Below are 23,927 nucleotides of genomic sequence, written 5' to 3'. Positions count from 1 at the left end.
TAATACACACCTCAGGGTTCATACACATTCTGACCAATGGATTTCATGACTTTTCCATGACTTTAAACCAAACTTCCATGACCAAACATTTCGTGAAATCTGGGTGTAAACATGAAATAGTGAGTAAATGTAGTATTTAAATTAACAATGAGAATACAAAGCATACAGTAAACCTTAAATGTAGGGCTGCAACAACGAATCGATAAAATCAATAAAAATGGATTATCAAAAGTGTTGGCAATGAATTTCATTATCGATTCGTTGTGTTGCACGATTATTACGGCAGTTAATTTTTTTAATTAAGAGCTCATGAATGTTCAAGGAGCAACCTGTTAGTGCTTTCTGAAGAGGTTTTGCACTGTCACTTCTGTTTTTGAATAAAGGGTTGGAAATTAATGCATTTTTGCTTTTTTATCCGATTCATCGATTAATCGAAAAAATAATCAACCGATTAATCGATTATTAAAATAATTGTTAGTTGCAGCCCTACTTAAATGACACAAATGAATGAGACAATAGTTTGATTAAAAGAATAAACATTTATATGGATGCCTGTATGTATGCCTGCTTATATTTTGAGTGTCTTTCTTTTAAAAGCATATTAATTATTTCAAACTCAGCGTAAATGAACGACATGAACGCATGAATATAACACATTTACATGACTTTTACTAAACTTTTGCGATTCATTTTTTTCAAGGACTTTTCCAGGCCTGGAAATAACCATTTTAAAATTCCATGACTGTTCCAGGTTTTTCCATGACCATAAGAACCCTGACAAAAACACTGAAACCAGTGTTTTTCAACCTTTTTTGAGCCGCGGCACATTTTTTACAATAAAGAAATCCTGCGTCACACCAACAACCAGAAAAGTAGCAACATGTCACATTGTAGCATAATACAGCAAATATGCTGACAATCTGTCTCTTGATCTGTTGATACTTAGTTGTTAAGTGTCTACCGATCATCTCACATGCAGAAGTGCTGACATCTCCTTGTCATTTCTGGGTGAGGGGGAAACGACTCCTTGGCTCTTTCAACATGTTGAGGTGCTTTTGAAGGATTTATTGTGTCTATGCTTGTGAGCAGGTTTTCATGTCGGCCTTCATTTGTGTGTTCAGTTAATTCAGGTGCTGAAATACATCCTCCATGTCTGCAGCCTTGCACAGCACTCATCACTGTGAGCAGCTTTGCATCATCGCAGCTCATCAGTCAACAACACTTGTAGTTCCTCCACAGTTCAGACACACGGCAGCACTGTGCCGCGAGACAACCACCTGACTTCGGTGTGGACAGCTTCATGCTGCACTCCCTTCACTCACAGAAAGATGCAAATATGAGGCTTTTCAGAGGTCTTGTATCCACGAAGTTAACCATGCAAACGACCTCAATCAACACAGGAGCTATGTCTGCTGGTAAAGTTAAAACAAGTGTTTTATGCACCGCGTGTAATCACTCTGCTCACAAAGCCTTTGATGCGCCGACATAGCTGCTGCTCCATCAGTGAGACACTCATGAAAGTTACTCGTGTCTCAGTTTGTGTGTGCAGGCGAACAGAATAGTCCCTGTTTTCTTGCTGTTCAGTGATGGCTGTTTGGTCTCCAGGTGACACTTCAGCTTGTTGGGACTATGGCGCTGTTTGCTAGTTTTTCCACACACACCAAGCACACCGGGATCAGTGCAGTCGGATCCCCGGTGAAAGTGAATCCAAATTAAAGATAACTTTCACTGTATTGCCTCAAACTCAGTTTCTTTTACCACCACTCGTTCTGGGCTTTTCATCCGGGATAGACGCCCAGGGCTCAGTTGAGAGTCTGCATTTTGCTTTTTGAAATATTTCTCCATCGCCGTTCTTCACCACAACCTAATTCTACTATCTTAAATTAACACAGTAATTATTGCGCTACCTACTGCCACCCACTGGCATGGAAGAGTATGTAATCACTAGACCAGACCATTGCAGGCTCAGACAATCAGCAATGGCACATTATTTGCGGTAGCTAAATAATGTTTTTTTGGACCGATTAAGTGAAATTGGATATTTTTCCACGGCACACCTGACGATCTCTCACGGCACAGTGGTTGAAAATCACTGTTCTAAACGACCCAGTCCATCCCTAGTGACAGAAAAAGGAATGACACGCTTGTACCTGAATCTGAGACACCACCTTTACCTGCTATAAGCCATTTAAAATGTTAAATAGACATTAGAATGAAGGTCATTGGTCATGTTGCAGAATGTGCTTTGAGGCATTTGACCTGTTGGTGTGTGCGTTACTTAGATTGCACAACTGAGCTTAAGACTTACCACGGAGACAACGTGGTGTAGACTGGGCAGAACCCACGGGTCGCACCGCTCAAATCCGCAAAGGGCCAGTAGGGGCGCTAATGTCACATAGCACGCTAGTCTCCGTGGCCAACTGACAACACATTGTAAATCATGGACAGTGATGGCAATGGAATCATCAACTCTGTTACACACGCCCCTCAGCTTCCACTCTGATTGGGATGAGACAAAGCGGCCTCAGGCTGGTGGTCTACCACAGTATTTAAACCACTTCTAACATCAGTTCAAACCTAACTCAAGATCTCACATCAGACTGAACTCTGAATTCAAACAGAAAAGTAACAACACTTTAACTGGTCTTTGAACTTCTGAGCTTCTGCACACTTTGGTCCAAATCTGGATGTTTTCATCAACAACCAACACTTCATTTTAGTAATAAAGAAATGTCTCCACAGAAAGAGGAAGAGGAGTCTTGATCCTGAGGAGGAGCTGATGTCCAAAACCAGAACCAAAACCAGAGCTGGACTGCAGGCAGCCAGTGAGAGCAGCACTGTACAGAGTAAGACGACCTGATTTGATTGTTTACTGATTGTTTTAGTCAAATCAATATCATGTCTTCTTCATATTTTCTCTCTTGTCTCTCTGGTTCAGCAGATCGTGGTCTGCAGGAGGTTTTAGATGAACACAAGATCAGTCTGAAGAAGAGATGTGAACATGTGACTGAAGGAAGTGTTGAAACAGGAAGTGTCCGCCTCAACAGGATCTACACTGAGCTCTACATCACAGAGGAACAGAGTGAAGAGGTTAATACCCAACATGAGGTGAGGCAGCTGGAGTCAGCCTCCAAGAAGAAGACCCTCCATGACACTCCCATCAAGTGCCACGACATCTTTAAAGCCTCAGCTGACCAGCAGAGACGCATCCGAGTGGTTCTGACCAACGGCGTCGCTGGCGTTGGAAAAACCTTCTCGGTGCAGAAGTTCACTCTGGACTGGGCCGAGGGTTTGGAAAACCAGGACGTGGGTCTGGTGGTTGTGCTTTCGTTCAGGGAGCTGAACTTGATCAGAGATGAGCAGTTCAGTCTTCTCAAGCTGCTCCATGTGTTCCATCCAAAATTACAGAAGGTCCCAGCAGAGGAGCTCTCTGTCTGGAAGGTTCTGTTCATCCTTGATGGTCTGGATGAAAGCAGACTTGCTTTGGACTTCATCAACAATGAGGTTGTGCGTGATGTCACACAGAAGGCATCGGTCAACGTGCTGCTGACGAATCTCATTCAGGGGAACCTGCTTCCCTCGGCTCTCGTCTAGATAACTTCCAGACCTGCAGTAGCCAATCAGATCCCTCCTACTCGTGTTGACAGGCTGACAGAAGTACGAGGCTTCACCGACCTCCAGAAGGACGAGTACTTCAGGAGGAGGTTCAGTGACGAAGAGCAGTCCAGAACCATCATCTCACACATCAAGACCTCCAGGAGCCTCCACATCATGTGTCTAATCCCAGTCTTCTGCTGGATCACTGCTACAGTTCTGGACCACATGTGCACCACAGACCAGAGAGGAGAGCTGCCCAAGACCCTGACCGACATGTACTCACACTTCCTGCTGGTCCAGACCAAGAGGAAGAAGCAGAAGTACCATGAGGGACATGAGACGAGTCCTCAGAAGCTGATGGAGGCTGACGGGGAAGTTCTTCTGAAGCTGGGGAGGCTGGCGTTTGAACATCTGGAGAAAGGAAGCATCATGTTCTACCAAGAAGACCTGGAGCAGTGTGGTCTTGATGTCACGGAGGCCTCGGTGTTCTCAGGAGTCTGTACAGGGATCTTCAGAAGAGAGAGAGTGATCTTCCAGAAAACCATCTACTGCTTTGTTCATCTGAGTGTTCAAGAGTTTCTGGCTGCCGTCTACATGTTCCACTGTTTCACACACAGGAAGACAAAGGTACTGAAGGACTTCATGGGACAAGATGATGATGATGATGATGACAACAACAGTCTTCATGGTGAAGCCTACAAGTATTCATCTCTGGAGGACTTCCTGAGGAGAGTCATGATGAAATCCCTTCAAAGTAGAAATGGCCACCTGGACCTGTTTGTCCGCTTCCTTCATGGCCTCTCTCTGGAGTCCAACCAGAAACTCTTAGGAGGCCTGCTGGGTCAGACAGACAACAGTCCAGAAACCATCCAGAGAGCCATCAACAACCTGAAGGAGATGAAGAGTAATACTATCTCTCCTGACAGAAGCATCAACATCTTCCACTGTCTGATGGAGTTGAAGGACCGCTCAGTTCATCAGGAGATCCAGGAGTTCATGAAGTCAGAGAACAGATCAGAGAGACTCTCAGAGATCCAGTGCTCAGCTCTGTGCTACATGCTGCAGATGTCAGAGGAGGTTCTGGATGAGTTGAAACTGAACAAGTACAACACATCAGAGGAGGGACGACGGAGACTGATTCCTGCTGTGAGGAACTGCAGAAAGGCTGAGTGAGTCCAGCTGTGATTAACTTCATGAATCAGTGTTGATCAGTAGTTTATGTCTTCAAATATAGAAACTATGAAATTCATAATATTCTTAAATAGTGTTCCAGCTGTTTGATACAAAGTTATAAATCAGTTGTATTTAGTCTCAGTTGTTGTCTCAAAAGCTGCAAGTGAAAACATGTTGATGTTTCACTTGGTTGTGTTTTCACTGTCAAGTTATTCTATTTATTTCTGATGATTGTTCTTTGATGTTGATATGAATCTTCCTCTATTCATCTTCCTTTGGGTGATGGAGACGACATGTGAACCTGATACAACACATAAAGGACTTTAGAGGTCGTGTTGGAGGTTTCATCTTGGCAGCAGTTGATGACAACATAGATCAGTGTTTTACTGTCATCACTTCCTGTGCTTTAGTTATTATTACATGAGGAGCTTCTGCAAAGGCTCTGACATCATCACACTTACAGGTAATACCTGATTATTTAAGCGTTTTAATGAGATCTGTATCAGGCCACACAGCCTTCTTAAAAACAGGACCAGAAAACAAAAACAAAGCAACTTGAATTCAGGGTCCTACCTTTCAGATTGTTGAAATACATTTACATGAAAAATATTTTAATGTAACTGTTCTCCACTAAACTAAACACACAGAACAATAGAACACAATGAAGTGAGATGTGAGGTCCTGAAGTCTGTAACTAGAATGAATAAGACAACATGGAGGAGACAATAAGAGCTCAGGAGGACAGTGTTCATACTACTTCATAGCCAGTGGACTGTAATGATGGAGTACTGAGGCCACAAAAGAGGCCCACATGTTTCATACGCTGCTGGCTTCCTCCTCAAAGTATTCCACATGTTTTCAGGTGAACTGCAGGATGTTGGTTCTTTGAGCCGTTGCATCCATGAAGGAGTTCAGATTTCCACTTTAGTAGAATACACCTTTACCCAGCTGAGTAATATGAAGTATTCTTATTATGGTTCACACAGTATGTCTCCCAAGATCCAGACCCTGTAGAGTCAGATGAAATGTAATGTACTTCTACTTCAGAAGAAAACTTGTAGTACTACATTTACCTGCAGATAAATGTTACTGGTTATGTTGAAGGTTCATATTTGATTTACTAAATATATAAGAATTATAATATGAAGCATTATTATTTAATAAGCTATCCAGCATCATGTTAGAATTAAAAGCTCCACCTTGAACAGACGTTAATAATGATATTAATATTTATAATAATAGTATTCTGTATTTTGATGCTTTGGCAATAATCTTCACTTGATGTAAACATTTAAATTAAGGTTACTGAGTTGTGTTAATAGTTTAATTATGAATAGTGAACAGTTTACTTAATAAATATGTTTGAGTTCTTCTTCTTCTGACAAACCAACGTTCCCAGTTAGAGAAAGTCTAAAAATTGAATCAACAGCGTTTTCCTGAAGCCTCAAATCACTAAATCTACCCAGAAGAACACACCCAGGTCTGGTTACTGGGTCAGAAACATCAGGGAAATTCACTTAGTGGAGGTATTAATTTATAAATATTAATCTCCTGCTTTGACAAAACCATCACTGTTCTACTGGAGCAATGATTTCATGAGGGCAGTAAAGTTATGAGTTAGAATGGAATTCAGACTATATTAAAGATTTCATAAACAACATGTTATGTTTTTAATGCTGATTCCCTGATTACATATTTTAACATATTTTATGTTCACAGTAATTGGGTAAAAAATATTGTGGCCTCGTTGGTTTGTTAATTGTGTTTTTTAGATGATCAGTAAATAACGTTAAAGACATAATGTCATTAAAATATATAAACTATATATATATATATATATATATATATAGTACTATATACTATATACTGTATATATACTATATATTTTGAACATGTACAGGTGAAATATGATCCATCAGTTTGTTTCTCTGAATGTTCCGGTGATGGAGGTGAACCTGACAGCAGCAGGTAGCTATAGTGGACATGTTTTTGTCATGAAGAAGGCCTCCTGCTACCTTAGTGGAGACAGACCTGGGATCAGATCCCACTGACAGACTGACATTATGGAAGCCTCAATGTAACGACACTCTGTCTCCCTTCATCTGCACATTCAAGAAACCCTCAGATTAAAGTCTGCAGACGAGAGAGAGATGAGTTATTGTTTCATGTGAAACACAGTGAGATGAAAGCAGCTGAACCACTGATGTGAAGAGCTAATGTTCATCAGCACAGGAAGCAGGAAGTACATATTAAATGTTTCATCATAACATTTTGTAATATTTGTGTCATTACAGACTTACTGACTGTGACCTCTCAGAGACTCACTGTGAAGTTGTGGCCTCAGCTCTGAAGTCAAACCCCTCCAGTCTGAGAGAACTGGACCTGACTTACAACGACCTGGAGGATTCAGGAGTGAAGCTGCTGTCTGCTGGGCTGGAGAGTCCTCACTGTAGACTGGAGGTTCTGAGGTCAGTCTGCTGGACTGTAGAGTCCTCCCTGTAGACTGGAGGTTCTGAGGTCAGTTCACTGACTGGAGGTTTCAGGATGTCCCTGAAAACAGAATATTTGTTAGAGGAACAGAACGTAGAGAAATTAAGTGATTGACAGGAGAGTTTGTAGCTTCCAGACTCACATGGTGGTCCATCAGTCAGTGAAGGTGATGTCAGTCCTGATGAGGCTGCAGAGTGTGTGAGGGAGATGAAGGAGGAGGATGAAGATCTGATGACAGCAGATAGAAAAGACTTGAATGCAAAGCTCCATGAAGGTGAGGTTGTGAACTTTGATGGTCTTCATGCCATCAGAAGCTGATGAGGCTGCTACAGAGACAACCCACACAACTGCTGTGGTGAGATGAAACCAGAGCTCAGACTCGTAACCAGCAGCCCAGCACCGGACCAAAGGCCTCAACAAAGCAGCTTTCAGGACTCCAGCTGGAGAAGACAAAGGTCTCTGTTGTGATTACTAGAACTAGAGGTCAGCTGAGAGCAGTCGTAGAGCTAGTGGCTCTTCAACAAGTGATGCTGATGAATGACATCATCAAGCTACAGATGTAGAAGCTTCTAACTTATTTAACTTGAGTTCTTCTTGACAGCAGGTCTACCTGTTGTTCTAGGTTCATGTTGAGTCTCATTATCTGAAGCCAACGACCTTCAACACATGTTGTTCTTAAAGGGCCGGTTCCTCTTCGTTCAGGTCTTTCTCAACACAGTACTCACGAGTCCAAATGTCCCTTCAAGAGTTCTTGGTGTCTGTAATCGATCCAGACTGTCTGTGATGTCCAGGACTAAATCCACAGTCTAGTTCTGTGAAGGACATACTTGTGAAGTGGATCTGAACCAATGTGAGGCTTCAGATGCATCAAGTCAGTCTGTGTTTGACAGTGGATGTATTTAAACCTCCTATTCTAGCAGTTTGGACTGGTTGGACCCAAATGTAGCATGTGCTAACAAACAAAAGCTAAATCTAAGCCTGACAGAAGTACCAGGATATGTTGTGCTGATTCAGAAAAGATCTCCAGTATGTATCTATCTCTCCTGTATCCCACAATGCAAAGCGCTGGAACGACACAGTCTATAATCACAACAACAGCGGCCTCAAACATCTTTGTGTTCTATTTCATCACTAAATTCATTCATGACAACTTTTGAGCAGAGAAATCAACAATGTAGGTTTACAAACATCAACAGGTAAATGGTTTACTGACAGGTAATAACTCTTGTGATGGACAGGTGACATGTGGCTGTTGTTGAAAAACACCTGAACACATGTGACCTCTGCTGGTAAACACATGAAGCTGCTAAGCTACCAGACACAGAAAGAAGAAGTTCATGGAATCAATGAATCCTACATGTCTGATCTGATCCTGATCCTGTAGCTGCAGACCTGAGAGCAGCAGCATGGTCTTTATCTGTGTGGACATCAACAGGTTATGAATGTTGTGCTGACATGTGATGATGTCTGTAGAAGGCTGACATGATGCTGATCCACAAGAACACAATGACAAAGAGGAAATATCATTGATGAGGACATCGTCATGTTGAGCTACACATTTAAACCTCAACACATCTGATGGATTATGAATGGATTCTGATCTTCATCTTTTATTCTTTATTCAGGTTGAGGGGCTGCAGCTTGTCAGAGATCAGCTGTTCTTCTCTGGGATCAGCTCTGAAGTCAAACCCCTCCAGTCTGAGAGAACTGGATCTGAGTCACAACAAGCTGAAGGATTCAGGAGTGAAGTTGCTGAGTGGTTTTCTGGAGAGTCCTCAATGTAGACTGGAGACTCTGAGGTGGGTTCACTGTCTGCTGCTAGTGTAGCACCTTCATGTTTAATCAATAACTGTATTGATTATCTACGTATTGATCATTAAGTGGTACATGTTCTGGTAATATGTTCCACTTCACATCAGCTGCCTCGTTGTCTGCATGTCGTCCTCTACAGTCATGAAATGTACAATGTGTCAGGGGCCCAAAGTGTCAGGGGCCCCCTGTCCTTCACCTACACAAGGTCACAAGGTCACTCATAGAGAAACAGACTATTATATACTATTATATTACTACTATATAAAAGACTATTGATACTTAATAAATATTATATATACTTATAAATCCCTCTCCCAGCCTGGAAGCACACAGCGGTGCCCGGCGTAGGAACCAGAGGTCAATCAGGCCCAGTGATCTCTCTCTATAATAGTTACACCAAATATGTGTCTGTCATGTAAATGTATCCTGTATATTTATCAGTTTGTGTAGGCGTGATGGATTAACCTCAAACTTACCTCGGGGGCTGCCGGGGCGGCTAGACGAGAAGCTCCGCCTCTGGCTCTAGTGGCTCGATGCCAAGAATTGAAGAAGACGGAAAAGGAGCTACGGACGCGCTGACTTGATTTAAACTTGGATATCAATCAATATTTATTTCACCAAAGATAGAAAAAAGTATGTACAAGTTACAAATGCAACCTCGACAGGACTTAAAAGAAAACTGAGAAGATAGGAGAACGAAGGCTCTACTGAAAGTGCGGAGAAAACAAATTGATTCAACTACACCAAAGTATTGCTACGTATATTCACCTAACTTGCCCAAACACAACTGACCTAAAACTTATTATTCTGTTCCAAATTTCAACTCGGGCCCACCTCATTTCTGAGAGGCTGAAGCACTGGGCTTTCTTGAACCTCCGCTCTTTCATCTGTTTCTCCTCCTTTTTTTACACCACAGTCTAATCAGCCTCGTTTCTGCTCATCCTCTCAGTCCTCACTCATGTACAGGGTCAAAATGAACATTTTATCATCACTTTACCACAAAGGTTATATGAAGAAACACCATAGTTTTAACCTTTTCAAGTTACATATTAACACTTGCCAAGCATTGATTATATGTCAAGAGTATCTTCCCACTATCCTGTACTCTTCTGCGAGGTGGATCACGGTCTCAAGCAGACACGTTCTCGTCCACCCTGAGCATCACTAGATTATATTAAAGAAATAAAACACACACATATCATCTTCAACCTGTAAAGAGAACCAAACCACACAGAACAAACTTCCCTGTGACACCGCAGAACCCCCAACCGAAAAGTCTAATTTATGACCCCTGACCCTTGAGAGGATCCTGCAGGCCAGCTTCTCAACCGCATGATCCACTAAGAGATCTAATCAGCCTTCTTCCGGAGTTTAGGTTCCTTTACTCTGACAGCATATAAGGACTATTTGTGTTAAAGCTGACAGTGACAGGCCAGGGCTCCACGTTGATAAGAGATTCACATCAAAATTGCAGGTTGTCCAACAAGTTTGTTAGAGCTTCTACTGCACAGGAAGAACTCATTTCCCTGGAATCAGGATTTAAATGTGTTTACAGGGACATGATTTTAACAAAATGTCTGTTTACAAAAGAATATGAAACCAAAATGAAAGCCACTCATGTTCATGATGAAAATAATTATTCATTGTGTATTTTATAATAAACTCTGTGTGTTGCTTTGTGTGTTTGCAGGCTGCATAGATGCAGGATGTCAGAGATCAGCTGTTCTTCTGTGATATCAGCTCTGAAGTCAAACCCCTCCAGTCTGAGAGAACTGCATCTGAGTCACAACAAGCTGAAGGATTCAGGAGTGAAGCTGCTGAGTGGCTTTCTGGAGAGTCCTCACTGTAGACTGGAGACTCTGAGGTGGGTTCACTGTCTGCTGCTAGTGTAGCACCTTCATGTTTAATCAATAACTGTATTGATTGTCTACGTATTGATCATCAAGTGGTACATGTTCTGGTAATATGTTCCACTTCACATCAGCTGCCTCGTTGTCTGCATGTCGTCCTCTACAGTCATGAAATGTACAACGTGTCAGGGGCCAAAAGTGTCAAGGACCAAAAGTATCAGGGGCCCCAAAGTGTTAGGGGCCAAAGGTATCAGGGGCCCAGAGTGTCAGGGGCCAAAAGTGTCAGGGGCCCCGAATGTCATGGGCCAAAAGTGTCAGGGGCCCCGAGTGTCAGGGGCCCAAAGTGTCAGGGTCCAAGAGTGTCAGGGGCCCAAAGTGTCAGGGTCCAAGAGTGTCAGGGGCCCAAAGTGTCAGGGTCCAAGAGTGTCAGGGGCCCCCCTGTCCTTCACCTACAGAAGGAGAGACACAAAAAGACTATTGATGAGTATAATATATATTATTCTTGATGAATATTATATATATTATACTTGATGAATATTATATATAGTATACTTGATGAATATTATATATATTATACTTGATGAATATTATATATATTATTCTTGAGTGACTCAATGTTAATTTAATAAAAGGTAATTGAATCACACGTAAAGAACCAAACATTTATTAACTTTGAAGCAAATAACTGTTAAAGTAATTTAAGAACATAATCATTTTGATACTTTCTTCCAGAGCATTTTGTATTTTTAAATAACTTTTAATATGTTCTGATCTGCTCTGAAGAACCTGGATCAATACTGATCAATACATTTAGTATCAGCTGTCTAAAAGTGATAGAAAGCATCATCAGTTCACATCTCTTAGCAACCTGTTGTGCTCCAGGTTCATGTGAACATTCACTGTGATGAGTTTGTCCTAAACATTAATATCATATTGAAACAAGTCATGAATTGTCCTCCGTGAGCTGCTGCTACACGTCTGCTACCAGCTGCAGGAAACCTTGTGAAGTGGAGTTCCACATTTAAAACATGAACACATTTGATGGATATGAACAGATTGTTTCTCTTCATATTTCTTCTTGATGCAGATTGAGTTCCTGCAGCTTGACAGAGGTCAGCTGTTCTTCTCTCAGCTCTAAAGTCTGAAGTGCTCTGAAGTCATCTACTGCATACCAGTTCATGCAGGTGTTCCCAACATGTTGCTGTGGGAGAACAATGTCTACTGGTGTCTCTTGATATGCTTTTGGACATAATGCTGTGAACTGAATGCTGAACTGGCCACTATTCTGCTGGAGTGTTGGAGGTCTTGTCCAACCAACATGAACATCCTTTGCCCCTCCTGCTTTCAGGGAACCAGGACGCTTTAAGTCTTGCTTTTAGTTTGTTAGAGCTTCTATTGCACTGGAAGAACTCATTTAACTGGAATCAGGATTTAAATGTGTTTACAGGGACATGATTTTAACAAAATGTCTGTTTACAAAAGAAGATGAAACCAAAATGAAAGCCACTCATGTTTATGATGAAAATAATGATTTATTGTGTATCAATGTAAGAAACCCTGTGTGCTGTTTTGTGTGTTTGTAGGCTGTTAGGCTGTAAGATCACAGAGATCAGCTGTTCTTCTCTGATATCAGCTCTGAAGTCAAACTCCTCCAGTCTGAGAGAACTGGATCTGAGCTTCAACGAGCTGAAGGCTTCAGATATGAAGCTGCTGTCTGATCTGGTGGAGAGTCATCACTACAGACTGGAGACTGTGAGGTCAGTAGAATGTTGGAGTGGGTCCATGCTGGTTCCAGCAGTATTGAACTAAACCCATAGAGGTCAATGGGTTTCTCCCTTAGGGGTCCCTTTATTTCCCTAGCCGACCAGCACCAGTTGCTTTTGCAGCAACACACATCAGAACCCTCACAGCCCAATGAACAGAGGCTCCTGTACTGGGATTCAAGGTATTTCTACTGGTAATCCAGCCCTGGGTTTCTGCAATGTTGGGCAGGAACTGTACCGCTGCCCACGGTTAGCCTAGCTTAGCATGGGACTTCACAGTAGAGTGGAATGGGTAGTTTGTTGTGGTTCCTTGTGTTTTGGATCTGGACTGATGACACAGAACCTGACTGCAGTCAGCTGTTGTGTTTGCGGTGAGGACGTGATGCAAAGCATTACTTCTGTTATTTTAAACTTGTTCCATCCCTCTTGGTGCTGTGTTCATCTCTACAGGACCGGCTACGACAACGTCATCACAGCTGACAAACACACAACATGTGAGTACTGTACACAATGTTCCCATTCATCAAACTCTGGTCCGGTCCAGTCTGGTCTCACGAGGAGCGCGTCCTCATGGACAGAGAACATTTGTGTTGAGCTGTTAAGATCACGTCAGGAGGAGAGTTAAGAATTCAGGATTCTATTTCTTTCTCTTTCACTTCTTCTCTCATCAGATGAAGTGAATGTGAAAGAAAAGCTGCCTCAGGACGACCAACAGGTGAGCAAGGAGCAGCTGCACGGTGTGAAGTCCTCCAGGAAGAACCAGGACTTGGACCTTGATGGAGGATCCACCTCCCAGACATCAGTTTCATGCATTATGCTGCATTGATACATCAGCTCATGGATACCACCTCCATCTGCATTATTATATCACTCCTAACTTTGTAATAATCTTCTTCTTCACTGGAGTCACGGTATGCTTGAAGGTCTCTATATATCTGTGTTCTGCTGGACTTCAAACCCGTAAAGACAGGAAGCAGCAGTCCCTGTGGAGATCCAGTCCATGTTACTGACGGATGGATGAGCTATCTATGAGTTTTATATAAAACCTTTCACTCTGGTTTTGGTCTTAAACTCGACCCGGAGTCATTTCTCCTCTCAGTCGGCAGGTTGTTGTTCTTTAGTTCTTCCACCAGGTGGCGACGCACTCAAACCTTTCTGTGGGGAAACCGTTCCAACCTTTTGGAGGATTTAGAATGAAACAACGTTGTGTGAATATGTGTCTTTGTAGTATACAAATATGTAGAATGAAACATAATCATCTTCAAATGAGTTGAGATGTTGACTCTAACAATAATTATTATTGATCGTGATCATCATGAAGTTCTGCAGCTGCCAGCAGAATAATAAAGTAATAACTGCTTTTTAACGTGTTTACGACTAGCGTTCATTAATGATTGAAATCAATAACTGGAAGAAGAGAAACAATACAATATATGAAATATATAATATGCATGTGATATATTGTTTATGGAGTAAATTCAGTACGATAATAAAGAACTAGACAGAAAGCTGCTGCTGCTGCAGTTCTAAATAAAGTTTTATTGAAGAAACAAGTTTGAAATCATTAAAATGATTCATTTAGTAACATACAAATCAATGTAATGTTTATTTCTTAATAAAGTCAAACTATTCTCACCACAGTGGAAAACAATAAATAATAAATCTGTTTGAATATTTGACTTTAATGTCAGAATGTGTTGAATAAGAACGTCCTGAACCCGACTAATATATATATATATATATTTTTTTTTTTTTTTGTCAGAGCATTTGATTCATTGATTGCAGCCAAGATTTAATGAGAATGTCAAAAAGATCTTAGAGAATAAATGTGTTTTTCCTGCACATTATCGCGTCCAGCCTGACACATCCGACATCAACTATCCAAAGTGCAATTTCAACCGAAAAAAAGCACCCAGAGGCAAAGACACACACCACACATTTGGCTAGATTAATGGAGAACAGTTTATTGTAGCGTTCAGTGACACACTGGAACACCATCACCCGGACATGTAACCCCAATTTTAACAAAATCTCATGACAAAAGGAAAAACTCTTTCAGTGACCGAAGTATTTGGTACAGCAAGGTGGGTTTACTGACATTTCACCGTTACGTCACTTGCACCGCATTGACCACTTGCACAGTGGTCACCTCAACAATTACCACGGTTTACATCCATCACAGCCACAGGGGATGCCAGTTTAGGAATATATATATGTCCACAACCTTGAATATGGGATGAAAAACACAGATAGTCATTGTTGAAAACGCCTGGAAATTACTGTAAGACGCTCTCTTTCGCATATATTGCTCGCATGACAAAAAAAAAAAAAGTGTTCAAAAAGCGATACTGTGAACAGAATGATTCTTATATACAGGGTGTGGAACTGTGTTGAGGAGGTTTGTTAAAATCCTTCTCATCACAGATATTTTTCTTTGTCCAATTCGAGATCCTACTTTTGAATCAGCTTGATCACAACGCTGCAGTCTATCCTGCTGGCCATCACAGGATTTCAAACTAAAATAGCATACTGTGAATGACACTGGCAAAAGTACAACTTCTTTTAAATAATAAATAAACTTGCCACTATTATGGACTAATTTAAAAGCTTGTATCACTAAAACACTTAAAATGAGTCACTCGTAATATATGTTTATTAGGCTGACATTTAACAGCACCTTTCAACGGTAACATTACAGTACAGAGTGTACTGTATTATAATACCTTATATATGTATTTGCAGGGATGGACATATTGGTATATTCGACTTCAATATAGTCGTAAAGCCACCATTTACCCTGCCATACCATGCATAGTGCACAGGATCAATACCTGGTGTTTTCACATTAAAAAAAAAACATCATTAGGGCATTGTGAAGTGTGGTGATTTCTCAGTTACTCTAATGTCTAACTACTGGAATGTGAATGACCAACTCAGAGCAGACGAGTTTTTAACTATGTGTGATTTTAGGCGACTAGTAACGTTACTTAACTATTCCCATGGTAACTTATTTGACTACAAGTTTGTTATTTTATGTCCATTGTGAATAAAGTAAGTAAATTATATGACTCAATGCACATATGCCATGTCTGAAAATGTAATCAGGAAAAGCACCCATGGAGTAAGAATATCTCAAAGTAAATATTAAATGTAACAATTATTTCCCTTTTTTTACAATGTAATTATTATTGAAGCTCAAATGTCAACTGCATTTTAGAGAATATGAAAACACTAATACATGTGTCTTTTATTACTCATTATAAAGGTATTATTAAGGGAAATATATCTAATAAATCTCATTAAAACATAATTTGTATGTGCTGGGTTACTCACTGAAGGAAGGGGGAGGCATTACTGAAGTCCTCCAAATACACACGCTAATGAGGAAAAGTGTTAATAGCTAGCTAATACGTTTGTGTGCGAAGAAAACACTCGTAGAAACAGTCAGATCTGGAGAGATATGCTTGTTTGTTGTTATGCCCAGAGTCATGGATTGATATCAATTTCACCTCTGTGCATCTTGTTCAGAAACGTGTTTAGCCTAGCTTAGCGCTAGGCCAGGAAGCCAGGGGGAAAGAGCTACTCCTTCTGCCAAATAGGAAGAAAATTGCACCTTCCAACTACTCCAAGGATATCATATTTATACTGGGTATACTTTGTATGAAACTCCATTAAAGTGAAATGCAAAACCTTGTGGGTTAACAAGCGGTTAAAGCTATTTTTTCACCAACAACTGCTTTAAGGCGGGCATCATCCCATTGGTGGGCTTGACAAGTTGGGGAGTAGCTTGCTGGCTAACAAGACACGTTTGATATACACCAGTATCATAGCTTTGGAGCTGTTAACCATATATCATAACATGGTAGCCACAGCTAGGCTAGCCATTTCCAACTAATTTGTGCCAAGCTAGTTGCACATCCTAAAATGCACAGAGATGACACTTCATGACAATCTCACTCGGGTTAGGGACGTCGTACAGTTGTCGTGAATGGCTTAAAATGTGGGGGGTGAAAAAAAACACGAAAATAGCTTGAACTATGGTAGCTTCCCTTCCTGGAGTCACTGAGCCACTACTTCCTTCAAAGAAGCCAGGGCTGAATGGATGCGTACATGAAGCCTATTCTCGAAGTCGTAGCCTGTAAAATCCTCCTAAAACATTTTGGACAGACAGAGAGCTGGTCAGTCACTTGTAAACTTGTTTAACTACAAATACTGTCATCAGGTTGTGATGAGCTGAAGTTAACATTACATCCTGTACATCACATGGTATGCATTATCAACACATCATCAACATGTTATTAGCTACATTATTTAGTCATAGTCATCATACATATTCATTGTTTTGTACTGTTTCTACATGTATAATTCTATGCATGTAAAATGCTATGTAAATATTTTACCTTGGCTTGAAGTAGCAATGATCTCCCCTTTCCCACAGTCTGTAGAGCAGTATATAAAACAAAGTAAAACATTCAGATTACTGAGCACGTGTGCACATTGAGACAATCAAAATGTGAATGAACAAAAATGTGAACGCTGTATGCGTGCAGCGGACTAACCTCCGGTTTTGCAAGGAGTATACATCCGAGCTCGTAGACGGCGTATGGCTGAACGTATGAGTTGATCTGCCGTCCGTACTCATCTCTAGCTGCCAGCTGGAAGGACTGGATCGCATGTAAAAATGGACAGGAGAGCAAGCTGAGAGACATTCAAAGTGTTGACTTACTGCAAAGTTGTTCAGTGCTGAATGCAGACCGATACCTGAACGGCATCCCTCATATTCCCATGACATTTGTGAATGGCACCAAGGAGGAGGTGTTTCAGGCCTCTGCATGAAGCCTCATCTAGACTCTGCAACACTGAACAGGCGTAAAGAGGAAATGATTACACAGGGTGAGAAAGAAATTCAGAGGAATCCGGCTACAGCTAGCTTATCTTGCTATGAAACCTGAAGGTTACATTCACCCTGATTCATTATCTGCAGTTTGGACGAAGAGCAGTTTTGAAGCGCCTTCCACAGATACAGCACTTCAATTACACCGAGGATGCATAGCTCTCTTGTGGGCGAGATCTTTCTCAATCTCTCAGCCTGCAGATGGGAACCAGACAGAGGAAGGGGGGGACTTTTGTGACCTTTGTATGACTTTTTAAAAAGAGAGAGAAAAATGGATACATGTGCAGCGTAACCCACCCTTTTTACAGCAAACTGCTCTATCTGGTTGTTTTTTCTCTTGAACAGCTTCTGCACCTCTTTGAAAACCCCGCTTGCTCCGTCCAGGTCGCCTGAAGCACCCTGACACACTGGGGTGGGGGACCACAAAATGAAATTATAAAAAAAAATACAAATAAAAATAGATATACAGAGTCGAAACAGCGTATGCTTGATGGGCTTACCTCCGGTCAAGTAGGCGTAGTAGCACTGCGACCAACGCGACTCATTCTTCAGCCTTTCGAACGACCTGTATGCGTCTTCAAAACTCATCTCGATCATGCTACACCAACCTGAAGCAAAGACGAGCAGACGGAGACCGGATGAGTCCCTTCCTGTGCTGTACGACCGGGTATCAGTATGTCACAACTAACCTGAGGAGCGATCACGTACCAATCTCATAGAGGCACACGTGCTGGATCTCCCTTTGGTCTGACGCGAGCTCTAAAGCATCATGGAAACAGACCAAAGCACTGTTGATATGGCACTGAGGACAGAGGAGAGACACTGTTGACGAGACTCTGAACAGAGACTGCTGTGCCAGCTCAATTGTATTTCACAAGTTAACTGATCTGTCACCGGTTGATAGCAACCCCGAGCCGGCAGCACGTTACCTCTAGCCTGTGTACCCGTCCTTTGAAGAACATGAAGAGGGATGAGTTGGGGTAAACCACCGACTTCCTCTGCAGAATAGCTTTGGCTTCCAGCAGCCCCTCGTGTGTATCAGAGCCGTCCAGAGCAAAGAAAGGCAGCACTACTGTGTGGTACCACAAGAGGGCCAACCTGGACAGCAGAATGGGAGATAATCACCTCAGTGCTCTGAAATGTGGCATCTGAAGCTCAACCAGAATCTGTATGACACTGAGGATTTATGTTTCACTGTTATGATGTAAAGGCATTATAGAATTAATTTCAATAAAAGGTAGGTCTGTGTTTCAAATGTAAAAAAATAAAAGAGTTTTCAAGAGTTACAAGACAATAACGTTGAGTTAGGTGATAACCATATGTGGCTTTGTCACTTTGAGCAATGGTGCACATCAGATCAAACTGAAAAAAATGATATATATACTGTATATGTCTTTTACAATTGGAGCCTACTCACGTAGCCAGCGGGGCCTTCATGTCCTTGCTTTCACTCGCATACATGAGGGAGGACAGGCCCTGGAGACGGTCGCCGGGGAAACCCAGCAGGTTGATGATCTTGAGCAGGTGTGGCGGTACCATGGAGATGCAGAGGTGGAAGAGGCCGTAGCCGAAACTGACGGAGCCCTTGAGCCGGTCCAGGGCCTCGGCCGTCACGCAGTTCTCCACCGGCGCGTTGTGGTTGGCGTTGTCCGTCGAGAGGGATTCCTGGCTGGCCGAGGGCCTCCGCTGGCTCGCCTCCTGCAGCTGGCTGATGTCACTGTGGCACTTGTTGTACATTTTCCACGCCTTACGTAAGATCCAGCCTCCTTTGATGTAAGCTGTATAAGATAAGGATGAAGGTCATTAATTCATCTCTGCAGCTAAGAAGCATATTCATGATCAATTAGTCTGTTGGTTGTTGTTGTTTTTTTTAGCCTCACTAGCAGTGATGCTCCGACTGAAATAACTCTGTTACTATTTGAAGTTTGTTTGTTTCAGATCTTCATGTTCCCCTCAGGATGAATAAGTATTAACTTTGGTGATCTACTCACGTTTTATCATTGGTAATTAGCCAATGTTAGCATGCCAACTCGTGGTCGAATACTACATATATTCAAGTACTGTACTTCGGTACAAGTTTGAGGTACTTGTACTTCACTTGAGTCTTTTCTTTTCATGCCACAGTTCAGAGGGAAATGTTATCAGTTTAACTTCACGACAATCATATGACAACATGAATCATGACAAAGTTGAACATTTTGAACAAACCGACAATGTGCATCATCGTATCATTATATAGTTCCTGAGGTTAGTATTATATCATAATGTGTAAATATAATAATACATGAAGTCGCTTGACTGATCAACTAAAAACACGTCAACACCGAAATTAACAAACTAGTATTTTTATGCTTAGCAGAAAACTTCATAAAGCACATAGCATCCAAGCAGTAATGATATTATTCCGTTAATTCGGTTCATCCTCATGAACATTTCTGAGCATGCTCCAAAATAAATCCAGGTGAAGTGCTCAACACCGTTAACTGTTATATGACATCTCCACCACGTCTTCTTCTCGAACTGCACCATGCACACACATCCCACTACATGCAGTCAGGCATACAGACCACACGCCGCCATAAACGGCACGGTTGCCATGAGACAGACTCTTCGGCTTGTGGGTTACATCAGAGTACCTGAAAGCTCCTGCTTGACGAAGGAGAGCACGGCGAGGTACACCTGACAGTCGGCAACAATTATCTGCCTCTGTAGGCGGTCCACGACCACAACGCCTGACCTCTGGGAGTCCATCTGTAAGACACACACACACACACACACACACACACACACACAGCAGTAATACTCATAACCTGCATGCTGAACGACCAAGAGCTGCTCGCCAGCCCCCACACTCCTCGCCCATTTTGTTGATCATATTTCACAGAAGCACTAATTCAATCTGTGAGTGGGTTTGGCATGATCTCACTGCTGGCTGCATCACTAGGCACGACGCCGAGGATATAAACATTGTTATCTGAACAGCAGCCTGTTCTTGCTACAATATGAGGAGACAGCAGCGATGATGGAATTTATTTACCTCAAAAAATAGATATCTATATGGATAAATGGCCGTTCTGTTCTTGCCGCTCTACTTTGACAGTAGCCATGCAACAGTCAATGAGCGCTATCCTCAAAGAAAGAAAATTCTCAGTCGACTAACACTCAGACGACTTATCGATCAGTGGATTTACAGAACAATTAACAGAGTTTCTCCACAAAGAGTCACACTAAAGCACCACTTTTAGTCTCATGTTTACCAAAGGTGTGTTCATAAGTCTCTTGAAAAAAATGAAGTAATTCAGCAACACCTCTAAGTCGAAATAGTCGACTTAGAGGTGTGTGTGTGTGTGTGTGTGTATGTATATATATATATATATATATATATATATATATATATATATATATATATACATACACACACACACACAAAATTATATATGCCCATAGTGTTGTACTCACACTTTTTTTGATCTTGTTCCTGATGGTCTCGATGACTCCGGCGTTGTCGCTCTCACACAGCTTCTCGGTGGTCCTCAGGTCGTCACAGGCCGTCTGCATCTTCTCCTCCTCAAATGTCATCATGGCGTTCTGCAAACGCAAAGCCGTCAGAACTATTTGCATCTTAAAAAAATAAAAAAGCAGCAATGCATAGTGTTATGCGAGACCTGGCTTACAAACAGAAAACATCTCGTAATAGGAGGGAAGGAGTGTTACGTAACAGTCCTGACGAGGACAAGGGGCCTTTTCTGCACGACAGTGAGAGGAGGAACACAGACACATCTGTGCAGATGTGCAGCTTGAAAGTCTTCAAACTCTCAAGCTGCACATCTGACAGCATAATCATAAAATCCTTTGCTACATCATAGCCGTGACCTCTTTAGGTCAGCCTGAACGAGTGAGGGAATAAGGAAGTAGAAAATGCAGTGAGATTCAACTGACATTTGTGGTTTGACGTTTGGATATATTCTTGCAAGGCTGCGGCATTCTCTCGATTAATGCTGCATGTATGAATGCCCACCATGAGGGTCAGATGCCTTCAGGGCCATTTAGTATCTAGGGGACAGAGGATGACATCATCTTTGGCTTCATGGTGTGTGCGCGTCTTTGCCTGCTCCCCCACAGCAACAGTGTGTGTGTGTGTGTGTGTGTGTGTGTGTGTGTGTGTGGGGGACTATCACAGCGTGAAGAATCTCCCTCTCCCATCAGCGATGGACGCAGCGTTACAGTAAATGTTCTTGAGAGGAAGACTCATCCATTATGTTAATGGTTGGCAACACACTGGAGACAATAGTGAGCGTCCAATTTGAAAGGTTGGGTTATTTCAGGTGATACAAGGGGGGAGGGGAGGGGATCTCTCCTAATAAATCACATTCATCACCTGAGATGAAACTCACCAGGAAACTGACGAAACTGGCACCGAAGCTCATCAGCGGGCTGTGGGTCCTACACAGAGAGCGGGGAAGGAGAGAGATGCATTCACTGTCAAGCCAAACAGAACAGAAAAGGCAACGTCACTTTTTTTTTTTTTTCTCCAGCGGGGCGCGGACAGAGCCGTGCTCCGGAGCAGGTGCAGCCTGCCGTCCCAGTGCTCAGCTGTCATGATGGACTACTATCTGTTGGTTTGGTGTGGAGCGTCCATCTCTTCACTATCCACCATCTGGTTTTTGTGTCTGTTTTTTTTTCTGAAAGGCAAAAATGCCCCCAAAAACAAATACTTCAAATGTTTTAAAACAGATGTTAACAGTGGCAAGGCTTGTTCCATGACCAAAATGTCTGTTAGAAACATTTCAAACAGGAGGGGTGTGTAACAATGTGAAGACAGACAGCTGGAGGCCGTGAAGCCTCCCTCACTGATAACATGCATTTGGAACCTCACAGCCCAATTAGTCATGTATTTGAATGACACTGTTATACATGTGGGGCACTGTTTTCACTCTGAATAGCAGGAGAACATGCTGTCCCCAGTGCTTTGAATCTCACTGGGGGATTTAACCGCTTGGGACTTTACTCTTGGAGCATATCATTCCTTGCTTGGCATTAGGAGGTTTGGGCATGCGTTATACTGCAACACATCATCATGGCGGAGGAGGCATGACATGAGATACCTGTATCTCCTGAAGAGCTCGTCGCTCTCCTTGAAGCCGTTGTTGAGCAGCATGTTGATGCCTTGCAGGGCCAGCTCGGCATCATCTAGGTGCTCGGCCTTCTCCTCCACCTGCTGCTGCTGCTGGGACTGCTCGGGACCCGCCATTGTTCGTGCTGCAGCGCGGCCGGCTGTTGGATTGAACCGGAGCGACGGGGAACCAAATGCGAACGCGCTTCTTCTCCAAAGCAACGCCGCATAAGTTTAGTCCCGCTGGTGTGAGGGAGACGGGGTTTTTAAAAACAGAGACGCGCCTCTGGTAGGCAAGAACAAAAAGTAGTGCGGCTTCCGCAGACTCCAGACGTCAGTGCGCCTTTCTGGATATATAGGCCACTGATGCCCAGACGGGCTCGCTCACTCCGCACTACAGCGACGCCCGCTGCACCATCGCTGCTCCCGACAGCCGGCTGTCTGCGCGTTCAGACACTAGCAGCACACACGCGCGCACACATGTCGCTATTTGACACTAAATCTAACATCCAGTCAGTTTCCACCTCCATCCTCCCCCCCCCATCTTTTCTACTCTGCTACTCCCCGGCCTTGCAGCAGCATCCGATGCGTTACATAACGAGGATCCGGGCTGCTGTGCTGCTTCTGTCTGCCAGGAGCGCGTCAGAAACGGCCTGGCGTCATAACGCACGCGGCGCATCGCCGGGGAGGAGGAGGAGGAGGAGGACGGCGAGACGGGGCCCGCCGAGGAGGAGCAGCATCCTGTTTAGCCCTGTGTCGCGCAGACTCCCCCCGCACCCAACCACTGGCGCATCGGAACCACAGCCCTCTCCTCCTGCAGCCAATAGACGCTCCGACTGAGCCACGGTGGTGATGTACTGCATCTTATTATACTATACTTGATTTTGTTCTTAACAAACTAGGTTTTCATCGCTCATCGGCATTTTTTTACATGTTTTTTTTTAGTTAGTTTAATGTCAATATATTTACCCAAGAGGTTCATTGTAGACCTACGGGTGCCGTTCAGACTCACAAAGCAAAGTGTGAGTTGGCCTGTGTGGGCCCTCCTCACAGCAGCCACCCCTCGACCCCTGACTCATGGCTGAAGTTAAGTTTCTCCAGCTCTCCCCAGGTTGGCAAAAAAAGCATCTTAAATGCATCAGATTGATGCTTTAAAATATGGAATATTTACATTTTTCTTACGGGGGAGCATGCCCCCGGACCCCCCTAGAGGGGTAATATCCTTCTCACCTTTT

The 23,927-nt window shown here is 42.8% G+C and overlaps 2 protein-coding genes across 5 annotated transcripts in view; one reads left to right on the top strand and one right to left on the bottom strand.

The window, feature by feature from the left end:
* The window catches only part of LOC306739378 (NLR family CARD domain-containing protein 3-like), a 16,317-nt gene extending 1,993 nt beyond the window's left edge, over positions 1–14,324 (top strand). Inside the window, 9 exon segments of the mRNA XM_079221374.1 lie at positions 2,743–2,846; positions 2,939–3,591; positions 3,595–4,766; positions 7,065–7,238; positions 8,886–9,059; positions 10,763–10,936; positions 12,506–12,679; positions 13,136–13,179; positions 13,357–14,324. Coding sequence (XP_079077500.1) covers positions 2,743–2,846; positions 2,939–3,591; positions 3,595–4,766; positions 7,065–7,238; positions 8,886–9,059; positions 10,763–10,936; positions 12,506–12,679; positions 13,136–13,179; positions 13,357–13,511 — 2,824 coding nt within the window. The 3' untranslated portion in view covers positions 13,512–14,324.
* A 2,409-nt stretch (positions 14,325–16,733) lies between these two features.
* ttc39c (tetratricopeptide repeat domain 39C) lies at positions 16,734–22,830 on the bottom strand (the record flags this gene model as incomplete). 4 transcript variants are annotated; one of them, XM_079221280.1, is made up of 14 exons in its annotated part: positions 16,734–16,834; positions 17,086–17,124; positions 17,245–17,349; positions 17,447–17,544; positions 17,651–17,774; positions 17,877–17,986; positions 18,080–18,187; positions 18,288–18,381; positions 18,509–18,677; positions 18,997–19,357; positions 20,216–20,330; positions 21,033–21,167; positions 21,974–22,022; positions 22,685–22,830. In XM_079221280.1, 14 exons carry the CDS (start codon positions 22,828–22,830, stop codon positions 16,745–16,747), a joined length of 1,743 nt encoding a protein of 580 aa, XP_079077406.1. In that variant the 3' UTR covers positions 16,734–16,744. The 4 variants fall into 4 exon arrangements, with proteins under 4 accessions (XP_079077406.1, XP_079077407.1, XP_079077408.1 ...); XM_079221281.1 differs by having other exon boundaries at positions 21,039–21,167; XM_079221282.1 differs by lacking the exon at positions 22,685–22,830 and having other exon boundaries at positions 21,003–21,167.
* Between the last annotated feature and the right edge of the window lie 1,097 nt (positions 22,831–23,927).

This window comes from Taurulus bubalis (assembly GCF_910589615.1).
Source record: "Taurulus bubalis genome assembly, chromosome: 7".
In the NCBI taxonomy this organism is placed as follows: domain Eukaryota; kingdom Metazoa; phylum Chordata; class Actinopteri; order Perciformes; family Cottidae; genus Taurulus; species Taurulus bubalis.
This window is presented reverse-complemented; position numbering and strand designations above follow the sequence as displayed.